The 19,467-nt window shown below is 63.1% G+C and overlaps 1 protein-coding gene across 1 annotated transcript; it reads left to right on the top strand.

Moving 5' to 3' along the window:
- Positions 1–6,791: 6,791 nt before the first annotated feature.
- On the top strand, positions 6,792–19,033 carry AQP1 (aquaporin 1 (Colton blood group)). The gene is made up of 4 exons (XM_036246588.1): positions 6,792–7,390; positions 15,750–15,914; positions 16,238–16,318; positions 17,062–19,033. The coding sequence occupies exons 1-4, from the start codon at positions 7,001–7,003 to the stop codon at positions 17,239–17,241; spliced, it is 816 nt and encodes a 271-aa protein (XP_036102481.1). The 5' UTR covers positions 6,792–7,000; the 3' UTR covers positions 17,242–19,033.
- The last annotated feature ends 434 nt before the right edge of the window (positions 19,034–19,467 follow it).

The raw sequence follows: 19,467 nt of genomic DNA, 5'->3' as shown, positions 1-19,467 counted from the left end.
GGGCCTGGCTGGGCGCAGGGGCCCAGGGGCCCAGGGCAGGGGCCATGTCATCATTTTCTCATTAGGCAAGACAGCGATCCGCCTGTGTGACATGATCTTGCTGGCCCTGTGGGCTCCAGGAATGTGGCTTTACATGAATAGAATCCCCAGAATGAGCCATGGAGGGAGGGGTCTCCAGGGCATGGGGCAAGGGCGCGTCCTGCCCACCCTTCCTCCACCCGCCTCGGCTCATACCCCCAGCCCCCGTGCACAGCATCGGGACAGTCTGGGAGGCCAAAGAGTGAGGAGGGTGGAGGCGGCCCTGCCTTTCCCTGCTCTGTGGGCGCCTAGCACACCCCTCTTGACGCTGGCGGGTGGGCTGGCAGGTGGCTTGTCCTGTTCACCTTTGAAAACTGAGCTGCCCAGCACGCTGAGCCTGTCCCCACCTGGCTGGGATCAGAGTCCCCATTCCCACCCAGGGTGGGGAGGTCCCATCTGGAGACGAAGAACAGCTAGGACACACGTGGTAATGGACAGACTATTCCCAAGCGAGGAACCACGAGGCCACACAGTTGCAGAAATGCCTGCCGCTGCATAACTCTTGCCCACAGCTCCTCCCCTTCCCATTTAAGTTCAGCTCTGTGATAAGGAGATGAGATGCCAGAGGCCTGGATAGGTGCCAGACAGACCGTGAGAGGCCCTGGGGTTCAGGGTACAGGCAGCAGAGGACGCAGAACACGTGGCAGAGGGTTTAGGAGGTGCAGGGGTTCATGGCCATGGTGTATGTCATTACTCTCTGTGCTTGCATGCATGTATACGTGTGAGGATGCGTATGCACTTGCAGGTATATGTGTTCGGGCATGTACATATGTGTTTGCATGCAAGTATACACACACATGCATGCAACAATATGCTGTACAGTCCATGTGTGTGCACTGCATGTATGTAATGTATGCACTGTCCACGCCCATGTGTGTGTGTAAGCGTGTGCTGTGTGGAAGCCCATGCACTGTCAGGGGAGGAGGAAGGGAGAACCACGCCTATATTGTGGTACCCTGGCCAGGTGTCACTTGGCAAGGGCAGGTAAGAGGGATGGAGGACTCCTCATCAAGGAGAAGAGGCCAGGAGTATGCTTTGCGTACTGGAAGGGTCCTTGTGAGCACAGCCGGCGTGTGCCGTCTCGGCCCTGCTCTGTGCACTGCCATCAGCTAGCCGCCGTGGTGGTCAGGGCCACACTGTGACTTTCATTTTGCTTTCGTGGGCCTCTTCCTCCACAAAACAGTACGAAAAACCAAATTTCACGGCTGGGTTGGTGTAAATGCAAATATATTAATCCTGGTGGTGAGCTCTGAGAACAACCACTAGCTCAGTGACAGGGGGACTTCCCTGGACCTCTGGTTCCCCCCTCGAGCAGTCCTGCCGTGGGGCCTGGCAGGGAGCACGAGGCTGCTCCGGGCCGGGCACCTGCTCCGCCCGGAAAGCCCAGCTGTTCAGCAGCAGGGCCCGAGGAGGCAAGGCCAGCCCAGCATGGGTGAAGGGCCGCGCTGTGGCCGGAGTAGAAGGCAGACTTCCCCATGGCTACTTTCTGGCTGTCAAAGGTCTCTTGGTTCCTGGTCACGGAGGTACTTTGCTGAGTCCTCGCTGGAGTCCCAGGAGGAGGTGGCCTCTCGTCATCAGAGAACGGAGCAGGGAGACACGGTGTGGCTGGCAGACCCGGCCTGGGCAGGCACAGGAGACCTGGATCCCAGCCCTGCCTCCACCCTCACCCACTAAAGGACCCTGGGCATGTCACCTCACCTCTCTGAGCCTCAGTTTCCCCAGAGCATCAGATTGAACGCTATCTGACCCTCTTTTCCCAATGTGATGTTTTATGGTCTATCGGTGCGGACAGGTGATTTTTGAAGGCCCAGGACAGAGGAGCTGGGGGCTTGAGAATAGTGAGAAGCGGTGTGGCAGCCAGGGCAGGGCGGGGAAGTGCTGTGTGCATGTGTGTGTGCGTGTGTGTGCACGCGTGCCCGGTGTGAGGAAATGATCCCAAATCACGTACACGCTCACGATGACAACCTCCCTTCCAGGGACCTGCAGCACAGAGATCGTCCCCACCCAGCCCTCCAGGCCCCCAAGGGTGTGGCTGGCAGCCCTGCACAGACGCCACCACCAGCATTTTCTGGGAGCGAGGGATGCCCCTTCCTGGCCCAGCATCCTCCTCACCCGCAGGGCAGGCCGGAAACTGACCTCACTGCCCCTCCTCTGTCCAGGCAGAGCTGGGGGGACAGGGGCCGCCTGTGTTCCCCCAGCGCCCGGCCTCTGGGTCTCGGCATCAGACTCTCGAGCTGGCCAGGCTGGGACACTTCTTCCTGTCCGGGCTTTCCGGCTTCGCGTCCGTGGCCTCGAGGGCGAGGGGCGAGTGTGGGGAGCTGGTAAAGCGTCAGTAGAAAACCCTGCTTCCCAGAGGGGGTTTGGCACGTCCCTCCGCTCTGTCCCCGGAAGAGCCTCCATGCTGCTCGGGGCAGGCAGGGATGGGGAGGGCGGCCGGGAAGGGACCGGGGGCCGTAGCTCAGAAAAGACTAAATTGTTCCTCACCTGGTGAATCCCTGGTGGCCCACTAAATCCGGTTTTGATTTAAGGGGGATCGTGTGACGCCTAAATGGCCAGGAGTTATCTGTCAGACAGGGAGGCGTTCACATGCTATGAGAGGTGGATGCCACGGCCTTGGGGGGTCAGAGAGAGAGCAGATGCTTCCTGGATCACCGCCCTCCTCGCCCAGCTGGGGGGCACAGCATCACCCCATGGGCCATAAGGGGACAGTCTAGGCTAAGGTGAGCTCAAGCTCATAACTGGGGGTGCTGCTGTGGGGGTGGGGTTCAGGGGCACCTAGAGCAGGTGGGAGGGAGGAGGGACAGTGCATGCCAACATCCAGGGACAGTAAGCCTGCTGGCACAAGAGCCGGCTCTTATGTGGAGTCGGGAAGGGGGGTGGCAAGTGCACCCAGAGTGGACAGTCTTGAGGGCTGAGGAGCTTGTGGGACATCCTGTATCCTCTTGGTCTCTGTGCTCTGGGCCTGGGTCCCTCCTCTGCTCCCCTGGGAGGGGATGGCAAGCTTCCTGGGAAGGCGGGGTCCCTCTGGTTCCAAAGCCCCACTCCAACCCATCTGAGCGGCCCAGAGCCAGGACAAGGTCGGGGAGGGGTGGTTGTGAGCACCTGTTGGTGGCCTCTTGGGGGCAGCGAAGTCACCGTTTCCCACAACCCAGCCTGTGGTGGGCAACCGCTGCCTGGCCCAGAAGAGGCTCCAGTCCTCTCTGCCCCTCTGCCCCACGAGCCACAGAATTTTCTGCCCACACAGCCCAAGGTCCAGATCCTTAGACAGCATCTGAGGCTTGTGTGCCCCCCTCTGCACAAAGCCTAGGCCCCCGCGGGGCAGAGCCCAGAGTGTCCGGGGGCAGAGCCCGGAGAGTCCCGGAGCAGCCAGCCCTGCCTGGAATGCAGCCTTGCTCGCTCTCAGGAACAGGGCGCATCTGGAAAAGCGTTTGTGAAGAACCCGCTCTGGCAGGGCAGCGAGGCTGCAGGCGGAGCAGCCCCCAGCCCCGCCCAGGGCGCAGGGGCGGGGGAGGGGCAGTCCCCCCAGAGCCTGGCTGGGCCTGTGGGCTGGGAGGCTGAGCCTGTAGCCCCGTCCGTGGGAGGGCCGTGGCCCTGAATCAGGCTACCGGAGGAGAAGCTGGGCCTGCCCCGAGCCCTGCTCCCAGGCTAGTGGGTCTGCAGGGGGCTCTGGCCTCTCCCAGCTTCTCTGTGTGCCCCCTCGTAGCCCCAGGCCCCCCCCCCCCCCAGACCCTAATCATTCAGGAAAGCTGAGGAGGTCCCCCCCTCTCACCCCTCACCCATCCGAGCACCTCTGGGGCCTGGGTCCCCCAGTCCTTGTACTTGTTCCTGGGGACTCCATCTGGTCACCGGACCCATCAGGGGCCTTCCTCACAGGCGGGCAGAGAACCAGACGTGGGCTCTGGGGATTAGGGGTCCTGGGTTCTGGTCCCAGCTCTGCCATTCCTTGGCAAGTCACTGGCATCTGGGCCTCCCAGGACGGTGGTGCCGACGGGCCATCAGCTAGAGGCTGTCTCCCTCCTCCCCTGCCTGGCTGGCCCAGCTTTGTGGCAGACCAGTGCAGGGGTGCGGGGCCTCCCTGGGTCTGGGCTCCAGTAGGGGACCTTCCTCCGCTCCCATTGACATCGGGCCCCGGTGCATTATGGGCCATGGCAGGTGAATAAGGGGGCTTTGTGCTGGACATGCCTGTATTCCGACGGCACTTGCAGGCGAGGTCGAGGACTTGAGCCAAAGGAATGGAGTGCATGGGGAAGAGGGTGGAGACGCAGGGGTGGCCGGTGTCACCCTGAGGACCTTCATTTATCATCCTGAGACTAAAGGGTGCCTGGACAAAGTGCTTTGCCTCCCTGTGATCCCTGGGCCCCCATCTCCTGTCCAGAAGGACATGGGCCTCTGCCCAGTCCACACTCACCACGTGTGCCCTCCAGCCGCACACTCTGCCACCCAGGGGCTCGCACGCAGCCTGCAGGCTCACGCGGCAGAATGCAAGCCTTGGGGGCGCCGTCCCCCAGAGCCAGGGACCGTGTGCTCCGTGGATGTTCGACGGACAACTCAGTGGGTCCCAGGTGCCTCTTGCCCTCGCGCCTGGTGCAGCGTCCTGTGTCCTCAGCTGCACAGACCCTGACCTGGACCACAGACACAGTCACAGAACCCGGGACACGCACAGGTCACCAAGGCTCCTAGTCCCCTCTCTCTCTCCAGCGCGAGTCCAGGGGTCCCCGTGGGCCTGGGGCCAGCCGCTCTCCCCGCCACCTTCAAGCCCTCCCTGGGACTCGGTACCTGTCGGGGTCCGAGCTCATCCCTGCACCATTGGAGGGCAGGGACAGGCGAGGCCTCAAGACCCGGAAGCCAAGGGGGAGGGAGGAGGACAGTGCGTGTGTCCCTGAGATCAATGAAGGGCGACGGTCCCGCTCCAGAGCACCCTGGCTGAGTTTCCCCGTCCCCGGAGCCTGGTCTGAGGGGAGACAGGGCCATCCTCTGGGCCGGGGTGCAGGGACCTCAGGCCTGTGGATGGAGCCCTGGGGCCAGGGGCCAGGGCGGGAGGGAGCCTGTCAGGCTGCAGAGAGCTGAGCCAGGGCTGCCCAGGGACGGGTGTGGAGGAGGCTCGAAGTGGCCCCAGTGGACCAGCGCGCTCCCTCTCTGACAGTTCATGAGGCACAGGTTACTCTGGCCTCAGATGCTGGGCCTCAGCAGCCAGGGCCTGCCGGCCACCATGCTGACTCCCGCCTCGCGTCTGCTCCATCCTGTGTTTACGGGCACTTAGGTGGACTGAGTAGACCACGCTCCCCCACCTCCACCCCACAGGCCGCCTGCCAGCAAACACCAGGCTGACCCCTAGTGGCTCCTTGCTGGGGCACGGCGGCCCTGGTGTTGCTGTGGCAGAAGGGAGGCCAGGGGAGGGGCCTGGTGTCACCTCTGCAGATGGCCCCTGGACAGGAGACATATGACCCACACGCTCATTCCTGCCCTGCCCCTGGTACATGCAGAACTCGGAAAGTCCTCCCCTCACTGGGCCTCAGTTTCCCACCTATAAAATGGGGAGAAGCCAGCACACAGGCAGGGTTGCGTTGCAGCGGGCAGGAGGTGGGAGAGGAGGCCCAGGGAGGGCCCCTCTCTCCTGGGCCTGGCCTCCCTGCTCAGGCTGCCCCCTTCCACACTCCAACGTGTAGGGGGCAGGTGGACGGGGCCCCAGTTCCCCACCAGCCTCTGGGCCCAGGACTCCAGTTTCCTGCTCAGTTTGTCGGCTGCCACTGGATCTCTGCTTGGGGCGCAGGGAACAGACGGGACTTCAGGTCTGCATCTCTTCCCTTCCTCTGCGGGGCGGGGATGGCTGGGAGCCTGTCTGCTTCCTCCCTGCCTCCCCACTCCTCACTCTGCCCCTTTCTGCTCTGGTCTGGGGTCCAGCGGGGTCTCCCCCTCTGCGCGTTCATCTCTCTCAGCCCTGGCCTGCAGCATCGTCTGCCTGGGGGCTTCTCTGTTTCACTCCCATCCCTGCGATGACTCTACTTCCCCCTGAAGCTGTGTGTCTTTCTCTCGGCGCCAGTCTGTGCCCGGCCGCCTTCCTCGCTCCTCCTCGCTCCCGGCCGGCCGTCTCCCGTGTTCGGAAGCTGGGCCGCCTCGGAGCAGAGCGCCCTCACCTGCCCTTCCCTGCCCCCACCAGCCCCTGAAGCGGATTCCAATGCTCCGGAAGCTGGAGTCCTCCGAGCGGGGCCTCCCGGCACCCTCGCTTCCCCTCAGGCCGGCCCTTGGCCACAGCGTGGAGGGCGGCCCCAGACCATCTCCGGGACTTCCGACGCCTTGGTGCTCCCATCCGCTAGGCCTGGCTGGTTGCGTGGGCTCTGGGGCATCCCTGAAATGGTACTCAGGCCTTGGGGTGCAGGCGGCCCAGACTGCCCCTCCGATCCCTGCCCCCGTGGACTCCAGAGCAACACCAGTCTGCAGTGGGAGGGGGACACCGGGCCAGAGCCAGGGAGGGCAGTGTCCACGCACCGCATCTGGACTGCTTGGCTCTGCCCTTGGGCACCCCGTAAGCTTGGCACTCAGGGCGGGACCCCTGGAGTTCTCTGGCCCCCTGAGTGGGGCCAACTTGGAGGAATTTCCCAAAGCCTATTAGAGCGGTGGCAGCCTTCTGCCTGCCTCCTGGGGCTGGGCAGGGCTGAGGGCGGAGGGAGGGCGGGCGGGAGGGAGGGAGGGGTGAGAGGAGGAGGGAAAGTTGGCAGTCCAACCGCGGAGCTGTGTCTGCATCCATCGAGAGGAGGCCGTGCGGTGTGGGGCGGGCCAGGAGCAAGGAGAGGCCTTCCTCCCTTTGTGCTCCCCCCCCTCCCACCCCCCGGGGCCCTATAAATAGGCCCAGCCTGGGCTGTGGCTCAGCTCTCAGAGGGAGTCGAGCACCAGGCAGCGGTCTCCAGCCAAGCCCCCTGCCAGCATGGCCAGCGAGTTCAAGAAGAAGCTCTTTTGGAGGGCGGTGGTGGCCGAGTTCCTGGCCATGACCCTCTTCATTGTCATCAGCATCGGTTGTGCCCTGGGCTTCAATTTCCCGCTGAAGAACAACCAGACGTCAGGTGCCTCCCAGGACAATGTGAAGGTGTCACTGGCCTTCGGGCTGAGCATCGCCACGATGGCCCAGAGCGTGGGCCACATCAGCGGCGCCCACCTCAACCCCGCTGTCACGCTGGGGCTGCTGCTCAGCTGCCAGATCAGCGTCCTCCGGGCTGTCATGTACATTGTCGCCCAGTGCGTGGGGGCCATCGTCGCCACCGCCATCCTCTCGGGCATCACTTCTTCCCTGCCCGGCAACTCCCTGGGCCGCAACGAGGTGAGTAGGGGGCCTGCCCGTCTCATCCTCCACCCACTGCGCAGATGGGGACGCTGGGGAACAGAGAGGACAGGAGGTTGCTAGAGGCCATGGAGACCGAGGGCTGGAACTCAGCTCCATGTGCAGCCCGAGTGTTTTCTGCCAGGCACTGTGGGAAGCTGAGGCCCAGAGAATAACAGTCTTGCCAATGTCCCCTGAGGGCACCTATTGTGGGGACTAAGCCCTGGAAGCAGCGAACGTCTGGGCAGCGATTCTCCTGTAGTTTCTGCCCCCTCAGCCATGCCCGTGCGGCCGCTCCCTCCTCCTGCAGCCTGTCCCAGCCCCCGAGCCAGATGCCCGCAGGCAGGTCTGCAGGTGTGGGGGCAGGACTCCTGTAGGGGGCCTCGTGGACCTCCAGGGAGCCCCACACTCACACGGGTCCCCAAACAAACTGCCTTCAGGAAAATCCCTTCCCACTCCTCTGGCCCCAGGAGTCGGACAGACTCGGGCACAGAACCGTGTCGGGCTGTTTGCAGGTGGCTTTCCTGGACGGCAGGGTGAGCCAGGGCAGGGACGGCTGGCCCCTGTCCGGGCTCCACTCTGCCGCTGGGCACTGAGAGGGGTGTCCCGTGTGTCCGTGTGTGAATGCGGGATGCACGTGGATGCCGGCGCGGGTTTCGAGTTTGTGTGAACGGAGGCTCCGTGGGTGTCTGTTTCTGCACGCATGTCCGTGAGCAAGTGAGTGCAGCTGTGGGAGCCCGTGGGGGGCGAGTGTGTCCCCGCCTGTGCCCACCGCCTGTGGCTTGAATAGGGCCTGGGCTAGGGGCACTAATGTTAAGCAGATGTTGGCAACTGGGTGGCAGCTGCTGAGAAGAATGTCTCGTGGGCGCTTAGCGCAGCTAATTGGCCTCTGGCTGCGGCTGCAGGCTGCCTCAGACCTGGGCTTTTCCAGACCCCGGGCCAAGGGCATACTCAGGCTGGGCCTGGGCCACAGCGGGGGGAAGTTTGGCCCGACAGGCTGAGGAAGGCTTGAAGGCTGCCGTGGAGCACCTGAGGGGTGCTGGCCCAGGGAGGGGGAGAGGCCAGGGAGCAGAGAGGAGGGATCAGATCAGCAGAAAGGAGGCTGGCGGGGCCCGGGCAGGGCAGGAGGGTGTGGGGACAGTAAGGGAGATGACCGTGGGTGGTTACGGGGTGACTGTCCTCCGGCTTCCCAGGCAAAGTTCAGTCCCTGGCTTGGTAAGGTGTGTGCAGAGGCAGCTAGCCCGGCCCTGCCACCGGGGTTAGCGCTCCTTGCGTCCCAGTGACACCTCCCCCAGCCCTCTGGAGAGCCCGCAGCCTCGGGGCGAGGTTAAAGATTAGCCCTGCAGGCTGCAGTTTAGACTTTGGTCAGGGAAGACATGGCCGTGGTGGGCATAAGGGCCATGCCCCTCCAGGCCTGTCTCTCCAGTTGGGGCAGAGCCAGGCAGCGGCAGTGCCCTTCTGGGTAGGGCCAGGTTCCCACTGGAGCTCAGCTGGGCATGATGGGATGGTCCTCAGAGGGGAAGAGCTATGTCTCCCCAGGCTTGCTGGGCCCCTCTTTACCCCCCCCCCCTTTCCAGGGACAGGCAGGACAGGCCTCTGCTGGCGGGCTTGGTCCTCTCTAACACGGGCATCCAGGCAGATGCCCGGAGGACACGCCTGTGCCATCCTGATTTGGCCACACCCTGCTCCAGTGTCTCTTCCCCTCTCTGGCCTCCACTTTCCAGAGTCACCCCAATACCTGGGCTGGGCAGGTTGCAGACGGGGAGGGGAAGGGGCAGCCTGGTTCAGGGGCCTTCCCTGTGCCAGGGGACAGGACCCGTCTGCTGCTAACTTGCTGTTTCCTTGGAGCCAAGGCCCCTGAGCTCCACCAGGGAACCTAGGTGTCTCGACAGCTCTCTGCCACGCCCATCCCTCCAGCAAACTTGCTTCCTGGGCTTGAGTGTATCACCCTTTCCAGGGGTCTGGCTAAGAGGCCCCAAGGGGACATGCTGAACTCGAGTGCTCTGCGCATTGTCGTGGGACCAGGGCACTGCCCAGCCCGCATGGTGGAGGCAGAGTCTCCCACCTGCCGAGCGAGCCTGTCAGACACTGGACCTGGGATTTGATGGGACCTGGGGGTGGCCTCAGTCCTCAAGAGGGACAGAGACCAGTTCACCCAGCTGGTGGCTTCTCTTTCCTCCAGACCCCAGGGGGGGCTCCCCTGGGCCCCGGGCCCCACCCTGACCCAAGCCAGGGTGGAGCCCGTCGTTGGCATGGAGATTTCCAAAGAAAATAGGGAAAGAAATGGCAGGAAGTGGTTGGGGTGAGTCAGGGGGTGTCCCCCAGGGACACGGCAGAGAGAACTTTCTCCTTACTGAGTCAGGGCTCAGGATATGCCCTGGAGAGACCCCGGGCCTCTGTCCAGCCTGCAGGATTCCTGGTTGGTTCTAAGAGTCAGAACCCGATTTCGGCCAAGGAGAGGGGCTCGGGCAGGGGTTGGTGCCCCGGCCAGACCCAGCCACTACTACCTGTGTGACTTCATGCGAGTGGCCTGGTCCACATGGCCCAGCGCCGCCTGGGAACGGGGACGAGCAGGGCGCGGCTGGGCTCTGGGATGTGGCAGATGCTTGTCCATGAGCCCAGAGGTCCTGACCATCGGCTCTTTGACTCTGCCCCTCTTGGGCTCCCTGCTCAGGGCCCCGGCACCCGGGTCCGGACGGCCGGGCTCAGGGCGGCTGAGTCAGCCGGCTCCATGCCCCGGGAAGCCCACGGCCGGTGCGAGATAAGCCCCGTGCACAGCTGCTCGTGATAGGAGGCAGGAGGCAGGTGTGATAAGAGGTGCAGGGAGGCCAGGGACCGTCTGGCCTTAGGGGCCGGGGAGGGCCGGGGAGGGTCATGGCCTGGGACTTGTAGGCTGTGGCCGACTGGGGTCGTGGTGGGAGGCTGGGGTTCTGGAGGATGGTGAGGACTCAGGCTCAGGCCGGTGTCTGACTGTGTCCTAGGGGGGACTGGATTCCTGGCCTTCCCAGGCCTGGGGAAGCCCCTTGGAGGTTCAGGTAGAGAACGAACCTCCCGTCTCGGGGTCTCTCTCAGCCCTGCCGACTCTGGGCCCGACTGTCTTTTCTGCATCAGAGGCCTGACCGTGGCCCTCAACTTGCCCCTTCCCCAGTTTCCTGGGCCTCAGTTTCCCCAACCACAGAGTGAGAGGCCCCCAGGCCACTGCTTCTTCCAGGGTGGGGACCACTCCTGTCTCCTCCAGAGTTGGCAGGGGGGCTGGGGAAAGGGAAGCCAGGGTTTTCCAAGGACCCCGTCCTGCCAGGCTCCCAGGGAGGGGCTGGGGCTGGCTGGGGCTGCCCTGGCTGGGACATATAATTACCGTTTCCAGCCAGAACCAGATGAGGGGGAGGGCGCAGAGAGAGGCAGGACCTTTGCGGTGGAGACATCTCTCCCTGTGGAAACTTCTGAGGCTGTTTACCCCCCTCAGAGTCTCAGAGCAGCCCGGCCCTTGTGGCCTTGCTCCTGGTCTAACCAGGGCTCGCCTAGGGAAGCCCTCAGCGCAAGGGTGATGCCTTAGAGAGGGCGCCTCGGCCTCCGGGGACTCGCCTTGCCCCCCTCCCCAGGCCTCAGCCCCCCTCCCGCCTTGCAGGCCTCCTCAGCCTGACTCGGCCAGGCAGTGCTCCCTGCTTTCTCCTGGGCCCCACCCAGTGGGCATTCCTTCAGCGGGCACCCAGTGGGGTTCTCCCCAAGCAGCTCCAATGTGCCCCTGCCTGCCCCTTGGGGACTGGCTTAGAGAGCTTTCCTGGGGGCATAGGAAGTCCTCCCTGGGGTCTCGGTCCCCACCCTCCGGAAGAGCCAATGGCTGGGGCTGAGCGTACACCCTGCAGGTGTAGGCAGGCAAATGTCCTCATGGCCAGGGTCCCGCAGCCAGGGCCCCTCCCCAGGGACCAGAGGGGCTCCCTGCCCACAGCGCTGCCCAGTGGGGCGAACACACCCAAGGCCAAAACCCCCAACCCAATAGATGGTAGAAGAGGCTGGAGAATGAGCGAGCCCTCTGAGGTCCTGGGGCCCACCGTGCGGACGGCTCGCTGTCAGAGTACAGGGGACTGTTTCCGCCGGGAAGAGGCTGCCTCCGTCCGCGCCAGCGAGCTCCCTCGGCAGCGCCGCGCAGGTGGAGCCGCCAGGCAGCCGCTGCCCCGCGTCTGGCCTTTGGGGCGCAGCTGGCGGTGGGAGGTCCTGTGAGGGCTCGGTGTGCGTGGGTCCCTGGACCTGCCCGGGAGGGTGACCGTGGGTCTGGGAGGCAGGGGTCCATCTCAGGGGGGGAGAAACCCCTGAGACTGTCTGTGTTAGAATCAGAGCCAAGACCCCCCATTTTCCCAAGTGGACACACTTAAGCTGCGTGCACACACACACGCGCGCACACACACACGCATACATGCACGCACACACGCATGAGCACACGCACGCATGCACACACATGCACACACATGCACACATGCACACACACATGCACACATGCACACATAAGCATATGCACACACGCACGTGCACACACATGCACACATGCATGAGCACACGCACACACGCACACATGCACGAGCACATGCACACATGCACACACACTGTTATCTGACACACAGGGTACACGCATGTGGGCCTGAGGCAGTTCTCAAGTCTGGGTGGCTCCACGCAGGCCTCGGGACCCCCGGAGTGGGGCGGGGGCTTCCCAACGGCGCCTCTTCCTCTTGGGGCGGGCAGGGACAGGGCTGCCCGGAGGGAGGGGGAGGGAGGGACGGAGGAAGCCATCGCTTTGTGTATTGTTTCTTGTCAGGAAGGCAAAATGGCTTCTGCAAGCAAATAAAGGGCCTTTGAGACCTGCTCTCCCTCACTCGAGGGGCCTCCTTCCCGTCTCCAATCTGCCCTCAGCTAGTGGTGGCAACTTTGTGTGGGTGGGTGACACACAGGCACACACGGTGACACGCTCAGAACCGCCATCAGACACCCAGCATGGCTGCCAGGACACATGCCGCACGGAGCCCCCGGAACACAGAGCCCCTCAGAGCGGCCGGCGCCCTGTGCGTTGGGGTCCTCAGAGCCGGCCGACACGCACTGGCCAAGGCACAGCCACACGTCTGAGTGTCCCACGTGGGCTGAAAAGTGTGTCGTCTCAAACCGGGAGTGCAGGGTTTGACGTAGTGGCCTTAAATCAGGCGCGTGCACACATGAATGGCCATGGTGGGTGGCACAGGCCCTCTGAGGGCCCCAATGTGAGTCCAGGGGGCAGCGGGCAGGCCTCCTGTCTCCCAGCTCCTGCTCATCAAGAGAAGATGCTCAGAGCCTCAGCTGGGTCTGGATCTGGAGACCCCCAAGAGTGGGGTGCCAGGGTGCCCAGGCCAGTAGGGGCCCTGGGCCTTGGAAGTTCCCTTAGCCCGCCATGGGCAGCAGAGAGGGTCTGAGGATCATTGCTGCGAGAGGCCAGCCTGTGCACTCGGGAACACCGGCAGCTGAAGGGCCATCTTCTGCTGGTCCCCAGTCCAAGCTGGGAACAGCCCGGTCCCTTGGCTGGGCCTGTGGGTAGCCAGCACCTTGGCCGGTGAGTGAGGGAGGCAAATACCTGGGGCAAGGATCCTGGCTTTGCTGTCTCCTCCCTGAGTCTCAGCCTCCCGTCCACCACCTCACCGAGCCCTTGCACCGGCTGTCCCCAAAGGACCACGGAGAATAACGCCTGGCCTGTGGTCCCCGGCTAGAAAGTGAATACACCATCCTGAGTCCAGAGATTTCCCTGGATCCAGGCCGTCTCCAGAGAGGGGGCAGTTCTAGATAATTAGCACCCTCCTCCACTTATGTAACCACACGGCGCGTGTCCCCTCCAAGGTCTGGCAGGGAGATGGGAAGATCCCCCGCCCTGTCCTCACCAGGCGGCTGAGCCCCCCCATCGGAGGCAGGAGGGCTGTCTCTACAAGAGGTTCACGCAGTGCAGTGAGGGCCTGGGGGCGTAACCGCAGACGCTAATTCCAGCCAGGGACCCGGGAAGGCTCTTCGGAGCCGGGGGCCTGGGTGCGCCTTGCGGGGTGGCTTTGGTGGGCTTGGCATGCAGCTCGCAATGTTCAGGAGCTTCAGATACCACGTGTGGATCAGTCTGTCATTTATATTTGCTTTCACAAGACTGGTTGTTACATTTTTTTGGTGGCCTTAATCAGTGATCTGCAAACGTGTATATTTTTCAGTAACAAGTGACTACACCTGGGCTTGGCCCTACTTTTAATTGTTTCAAATTTAATGGGTTGTAGATAGTAACATATGTGTTGATTTTTTAACCTGCTCTTTCCTGGACATCAGGTTTCAACCGACCTTTAATTACCCCTTCCAATTCTGAATTATCAAGTTCTTCCAGATGTAAGTAACACAACTGTGTGGGCCGTTGACGGAGAGGTGGTCAGTAGACAGTGAAGCAATCAGGGGAGGCTTCCTGATGGTGGTGGTGGTAATGGGTTTTGAGAGAGGAAAGTCACCAACCCAGGTGGTTCTGGGCAGTCAGGTTCTGAAGGGTCTGGGCAATCAGCAAGGGACATCTGGAGATTCTGGAGCAGGTGGCCCATTCCTGTGGCCTCAGAGTGCTGGCCAGGGCACCAGCCCGTGCTCACTTTGCATGGGAAATGGTGCCTCTGGGGAGAGCAGGGGCTGGGATGCTCAGACCTGGTTAAACAATGGGGGAGCCGATGAGCTCATCCAGGCCACATCTGGGAGAGGGGCGGGCAGAGATGGGGGTGTATGAGGCGGGAGCCACTTAGAGCAGTGGCTCCATTAATCGGTGTGGAAGGGCTGGTTTCAGGACCTCTGCCAGGCAGCAATTAGGCCGACCCGGAGAGCAGAGGAGAGGCAGGAGGAGGGGCCCGAGCTTCCTGAGCGCTCAGACACGGAGGCTAGTGGCAGGTGTTCGTGTGATGCATTGGTACGAGCGGCCGGCCTCCCCAGCCTGGCATCCGTGAGGCCTCGCTCCTATCTCCACACCCCTGTGCAGCAGGGCGCCCCCTCCTGCCTGTCCCCCGTCCTGGGATAAGATGAAAAAGAACCAGAACAAAGGCACAGCTCGCCTGCTCCCTCCGGCCTCTGCAGCCCTTTCCAAACGCCCCTAACAGCCCCATTGCCTTAGGTCTATTTCATATGGGGAAACTGAGGACCAGAGAAGGCAAGGGGCTTGGCCGTGGGCCAGCGAGTCAGAGGGTAGGGGCCCGAGCACAGGGCTCCTCCTCCAGGCCCCACCTCGGGTGGGAAGAGGTGGGCATTGCCCAGAGAGCTGGCTGAGCTGAGGGCGCAGGTCTGGGGTCGGCCGGGAATGGCCCTGCGCTGGGGCCGCAGCACAGGGACAGGGATGTGAGTCACCTTCCCTGTGACCCAGGGCGCAGACAAAGGCAGAAAGAGAATTGTTCTTGTAAGACGCCCTCGGTGCGGGGCTGAGAGAACTTCTGGGGGCTGGAGGAGTGCCCCTCACCTAGGATTTTGCAAAATGCCCAGCTGGCTTGGAGACACCCTCCTGCCCTCAGGGTGAGACTTCAAGTTCAGGCTTGTTTGGACACACTGGCCCTGCCGGGGGAAGCAGCCTGTGTGACCACATCCAGGTGTCTTTTGGAATGGGCCTTTGCTGGTGTGGCCCAGGGGTTCTGCGTGGGCACCCCGGCCCCTGAGAGCCCACATGGGGGAGCATGCAGGGGCTCCCTGGAGAAGGGGCTCCCTGCTGCAGCCACAGGGGGAGGGCTCGGTGACCTCACAGCAGCTCCCGTTCCCTTCCTTTTCCATGAGTCATGTTACTAAAAGTGGCCCCAGAGCAAGGGACAGCTAGAGGGTGGTGGCCCATGTGGCCAGAGGGAGGGAGGGGGCTGGGCCAGGAGAGAGAGGGAAGGGGCGGACAGGGAGGGCAGGGCCAAGGGGACCTGGGGGAGCACTGGATCGGGGGAGAGGCAGAGGTGGGGAGGGGCAGGGTGGGGACAGGGGCTTTAGATGCAGCCAGGGATGGGGTAGAGTGTTGTGGACTTTGGGGATAAAAAGCAATGTCTTCAGCTGGGCGTCCCCACCCATTTGCTTCTCTTCTATGACTTCCCTGAGTGTCCTGACCACCTCCTCCCATGCCTAGGCCTCCCCCTCGCCTATGACCTTGACCCCCAACGACTATGGCCTGGGTACAGCTGGGTGCAGATGTCCCTCCTCCGCACAGGCTTGCTGGTCTCTAGGCAGAGCATCCCAGGCCTGTCAACAGGCAGAGAGGGGACAAGGCCTGCTGTCCACTCCCAGCTGTGTGCTCGGGCCGCAGGGGCTGATGGGCTGCAGGGCCCCGAGCCAGCCCCACCGGCCCTGCTCACCACGGCTTGGGCCCCTGTTCCCACAGCTGGCCTCCGGTGTGAACTCGGGCCAGGGCCTGGGCATCGAGATCATTGCCACCCTGCAGCTGGTGCTGTGTGTGCTGGCCACCACCGACCGCAGACGCCGTGATCTCGGGGGCTCGGCCCCCCTTGCCATAGGCCTCTCTGTGGCCTTGGGACACCTGCTGGCGGTGAGTTGGGGGTTCCCAGGTGGGGGTGGGGGAAGAGGGCCGGGCCAGGCAGGGCTGTCAGGGTGCCCTGTCTCCAGCAGTGGAAGGGACCTTCGACTGGGCTCATTCCCTGTGTGTGTGTGTGGGGGGGCTATCAGCTCTTTGGGCCTTCGGGGGAGGCAGGTCTGCCCACGAGGGGGGAGCATGGGGGCCTCCTGACCATTTTTCTGGGTCCATGTGCCCCTCTATCTGGTTCTGATTGCCACCTCTGTCTTTGCTGTCACCTTCCTCCTCTCCCTGTCTCTGTTTGACTTCCCTCTGCCCACCCGTCCCTTCCCCTCCAGATCGACTACACCGGCTGCAGCATTAACCCTGCCCGGTCCTTCGGCTCGGCGGTGATCAGCAACAACTTCAGGGACCACTGGGTAAGGGCTGCCATGGAGGTGGGGGGGCTTGGTGCCTACGGGAGGCCCGGCCCCACCCCGTGATGGCTCCCAAGGCAGAGGCTCGGAGCAGCGGGGCCGAGGGAACCGGGGCACTGAGACCGGACGTGGAGGGCTGGTGGGCCGTGGCTTGAACAGCCTGGGCTCAGACCGACCCCGAGCCAACCCAGCAGCGTGGCTGAGAGCGAGACCCCATTCCTGGCTCTGCCGCGTTCCCACTGAGCGTGACGTGGGCCGGCTGCTGGCCCTCTCCGGGCCCGTTTCCTGAGCTGTGGCGTTGGGGTGCGGTGGCCCTGCCTACCCCCAGGCTGCTGGGAGGACAGATGGCCTCACCACCCATAGGCTGAGCTCAGCGTGGAGGAAGTGCCCGCAGGCTTGGCTGTCTTACTGTTGGGGTGTGTGCTCTAGGCCAGTCTTTAACCAAACCAGGCTGGTCTTCCACAGCGGGGCCAGGGAGGTGGCCCCTCGAGAAGGGGCTGGTCTGACCACACCAGGCACGTTAACTGGGCCTCAGGCAAGGAGATGCCCACTACCAGTTCCGGCTTAGGCCAGTTGTGGGGGGCACTGGAATCGGGATTTGGGGTGCAGCGCTGCCTGGCTCTGTCCCAGACACAGGTGGGAGGGGGGTGGGGTGGGGCGGGAGACTTGGGGACAGCGTCCCGGGAGAGGGGCCTTCAGTGGGGCTCGAAGGCTGGTGGCCGCTGAGCCTGCCTGCTCTGTTCCAGGTTTTCTGGGTGGGGCCGTTCATCGGGGCCGCCCTGGCCGTGCTCATCTACGACTTCATCCTGGCCCCGCGCAGCGGCGACCTCACGGACCGCATGAAGGTGTGCACCAGCGGCCAGGTGGAGGAGTACGACCTGGATGGCGACGACATCAACTCCAGGGTGGAGATGAAGCCCAAGTAGAGGGGCCTGGCCACACATCCATGCGGGGACGGGGCAGGGGCGGGCGGAGGGGGGAGGGGTGAAATCCATATTGTAGACACTCTGACGAGCTGGCCAAAGTCACCTGCCGAAGATCCGCAGGACTTCGTGGCCCAGCCTGATCTGGGGCTGTTTCTATCACTTTCTTTCTCTTTCTCTGTTTCCTGGCCTCGGGGCTTCCTGGAGACCAAGGCTTACTACTCACCCGCTCCCCTGAAGTCACAGAGGAGACGAAAGAGAGGGACCCACCTGCTAAGTTGTCCCCTCAGAGTGTGACAGGAGGTTTGTCAGAAAGTCCCCTCATCCCCGAGGAGCGCACCTGCGGCGGGTGCTGGGCCCCGGATCACTGCTCTGTCCCTTAGGGCAAGGCCCTTCCCTGCAACGTGCACTTTGCCCCGAGGCTACTTCGAGGGGCCACGCGGGAGCGGTGGACAAGCTTTGTCCGAGCAGCTCGGCTTGCTTCCGGGGCCTCCCTTGGATGTGTTGCAAGGCCTGGGCATCGTCCCTCTCTCGGGCCTCAGTGGCCCCTTCTGTAAAGTGGCAGGGACAGAGAGAGCGCTGTGGGCCTGAGGTCCCTGTCTGGGATTCTGTAAGTGTAGACACGTCGTGGTTCTGGAAGACGGAGTTTGGACCGGCGCCATGTCTTCCACCTGCACCGGGCTCTTTCCCAAGCAGAGAGCTGTGAGGTGCACACATGGACATGGGCCCGCGAGCATGCATGTTTCAAAGCAGCAGCCGGTCCAGCCATGGGACTCTCCCCCCGCGGTGGCTTCACCAGACAGGGCTGCGCTGCCGCATGAAAGCCATGTAGAGGTCAAAGGAGGACACTCCTGTTTTCTCACTGAGTTTCAGTTGCTCTTTTCCACCTAGCACCGCATCATCTGGACCATTATTTGGTCCTCCATGTCCTCCTGCTGCAGTCGACACGGGGCAGTTTTGCAGGTGTGTGTTTATTAAGGGACAGTTTGTTATCCAAAGCCCCGAGCCTGGGGACAGATGACCGTGATGTGGCTCAGCCCACGGAAGCAGATGCCCTTGCTGGACGCTCAGGGGCTTTCCAAGCCCCCAGCTGATCCTGAGGGGGGAGGAGGAGCAGATCCCCCTGACTGCTGAGCTCCTGGTTGGAGGCATTTACGGCAGCGGGGTGACCGGCACAGGCTCCTTGTGTGACCCAGGCCACTGCCTTCCCTCGTCGCTCCCCAGAGGGAGAGTCGGCCTCGAGCCGCAGCCCAAGTGTGGTTCGGAGCACAGGGTCTGTCTCGGGGCAGCTGTCCACACAGTCCATTCACTTCCACCAGGGCCAGAGCAGGTCCCCATGTGCCACAGCCGTGCTGGTGACAAAAACTAAGACACAATACCCAGATATCTAGAAGCAGGAGCCTTACCGGTCACCGACACATCATGACACCTGCATGCTCTCTTCCCCATTCCCCAGCAGGGACTTCTAGCCCAGTTAACAGAGAAGGAACCGAGTCCCCAGCTGCCACAGCTAGATCATGACTTGGCCAGGCCTCGCAGCCAAGGCCATGCCTCTGGCTACTACCTGGACCATGAGATTGGCCCCCTCATCCCAGCTTCTGTTTCTACCGGGGCAGTGGCCGGGGGCAGGAGGGCTGAAGGTCATGCTGGAGGGGAGGAGGGCAGACCACACCCCTGGCCCGGTCCTTGCTACTGTATACTAGGACCCTGCTTCTGTCTGCTCTGCATATGTGCCTCTTTGGAATTAGAATTTCAGTATATGTTAAAAAAATAAAGGAAAATGGCTTCTAAGGTCCTCGGACTTCCTGTGGTTTTCTTTCATCACCGTGTCTCCACAAAGGGTCTCTGAGGGAGGGGTCCACTCCTCGGGGTACAGGCGGAGGGGAGGCCTGGCCCGCGGCCCGCCTGGGAAGCCTGGTCTCGGAGGGTGGACGCAGCCCCCGCCCAGTGCTCCTTGAGGAACATGGGGTCCTGTCCCGCAGGGGCCCAGTTTTGAGCCCCGCATGTGAGGGATGGGGCCAGGCAGGGTCGAAGTGTGACAGCCCCTGAGCCCCTCTGGCCTCCTCGCAGCGGGACCAGGGACTGCCCAGGTGGTTCTCCTTCTGTTCCTTCGCTCGTGTTTCTGACCCACCAGCTCCTGTGAGGGGTACTGGAGCCCGAGGCACAGGCCCACGGAGGGGCGGGCCCACCCGCCAGCTGCGTGAGCTCCAGGTGCAGGTGATGCTCAGC

The sequence above is a fragment of the Molossus molossus genome, unplaced genomic scaffold (assembly GCF_014108415.1).
Source record: "Molossus molossus isolate mMolMol1 unplaced genomic scaffold, mMolMol1.p scaffold_m16_p_7, whole genome shotgun sequence".
Taxonomy (NCBI): Eukaryota; Metazoa; Chordata; class Mammalia; order Chiroptera; family Molossidae; genus Molossus; species Molossus molossus.
The sequence above is the reverse complement of the archived record's forward strand: the minus strand, read 5'-3'. Positions and strand labels throughout refer to the sequence as shown.

What these genes read in the sequence shown, in the direction of transcription:
- AQP1 (XM_036246588.1), top strand. Translation starts at nt 7,001, where the DNA reads ATGGCCAGCGAGTTCAAGAAGAAGCTCTTTTGGAGGGCGGTGGTGGCC. An exon ending in ACTCCCTGGGCCGCAACGAG is followed by an intron (nt 7,391 to 15,749) that starts GTGAGTAGGGGG and finishes CTGTTCCCACAG; the next exon opens with CTGGCCTCCGGTGTGAACTC. An exon ending in CCTTGGGACACCTGCTGGCG is followed by an intron (nt 15,915 to 16,237) that starts GTGAGTTGGGGG and finishes CTTCCCCTCCAG; the next exon opens with ATCGACTACACCGGCTGCAG.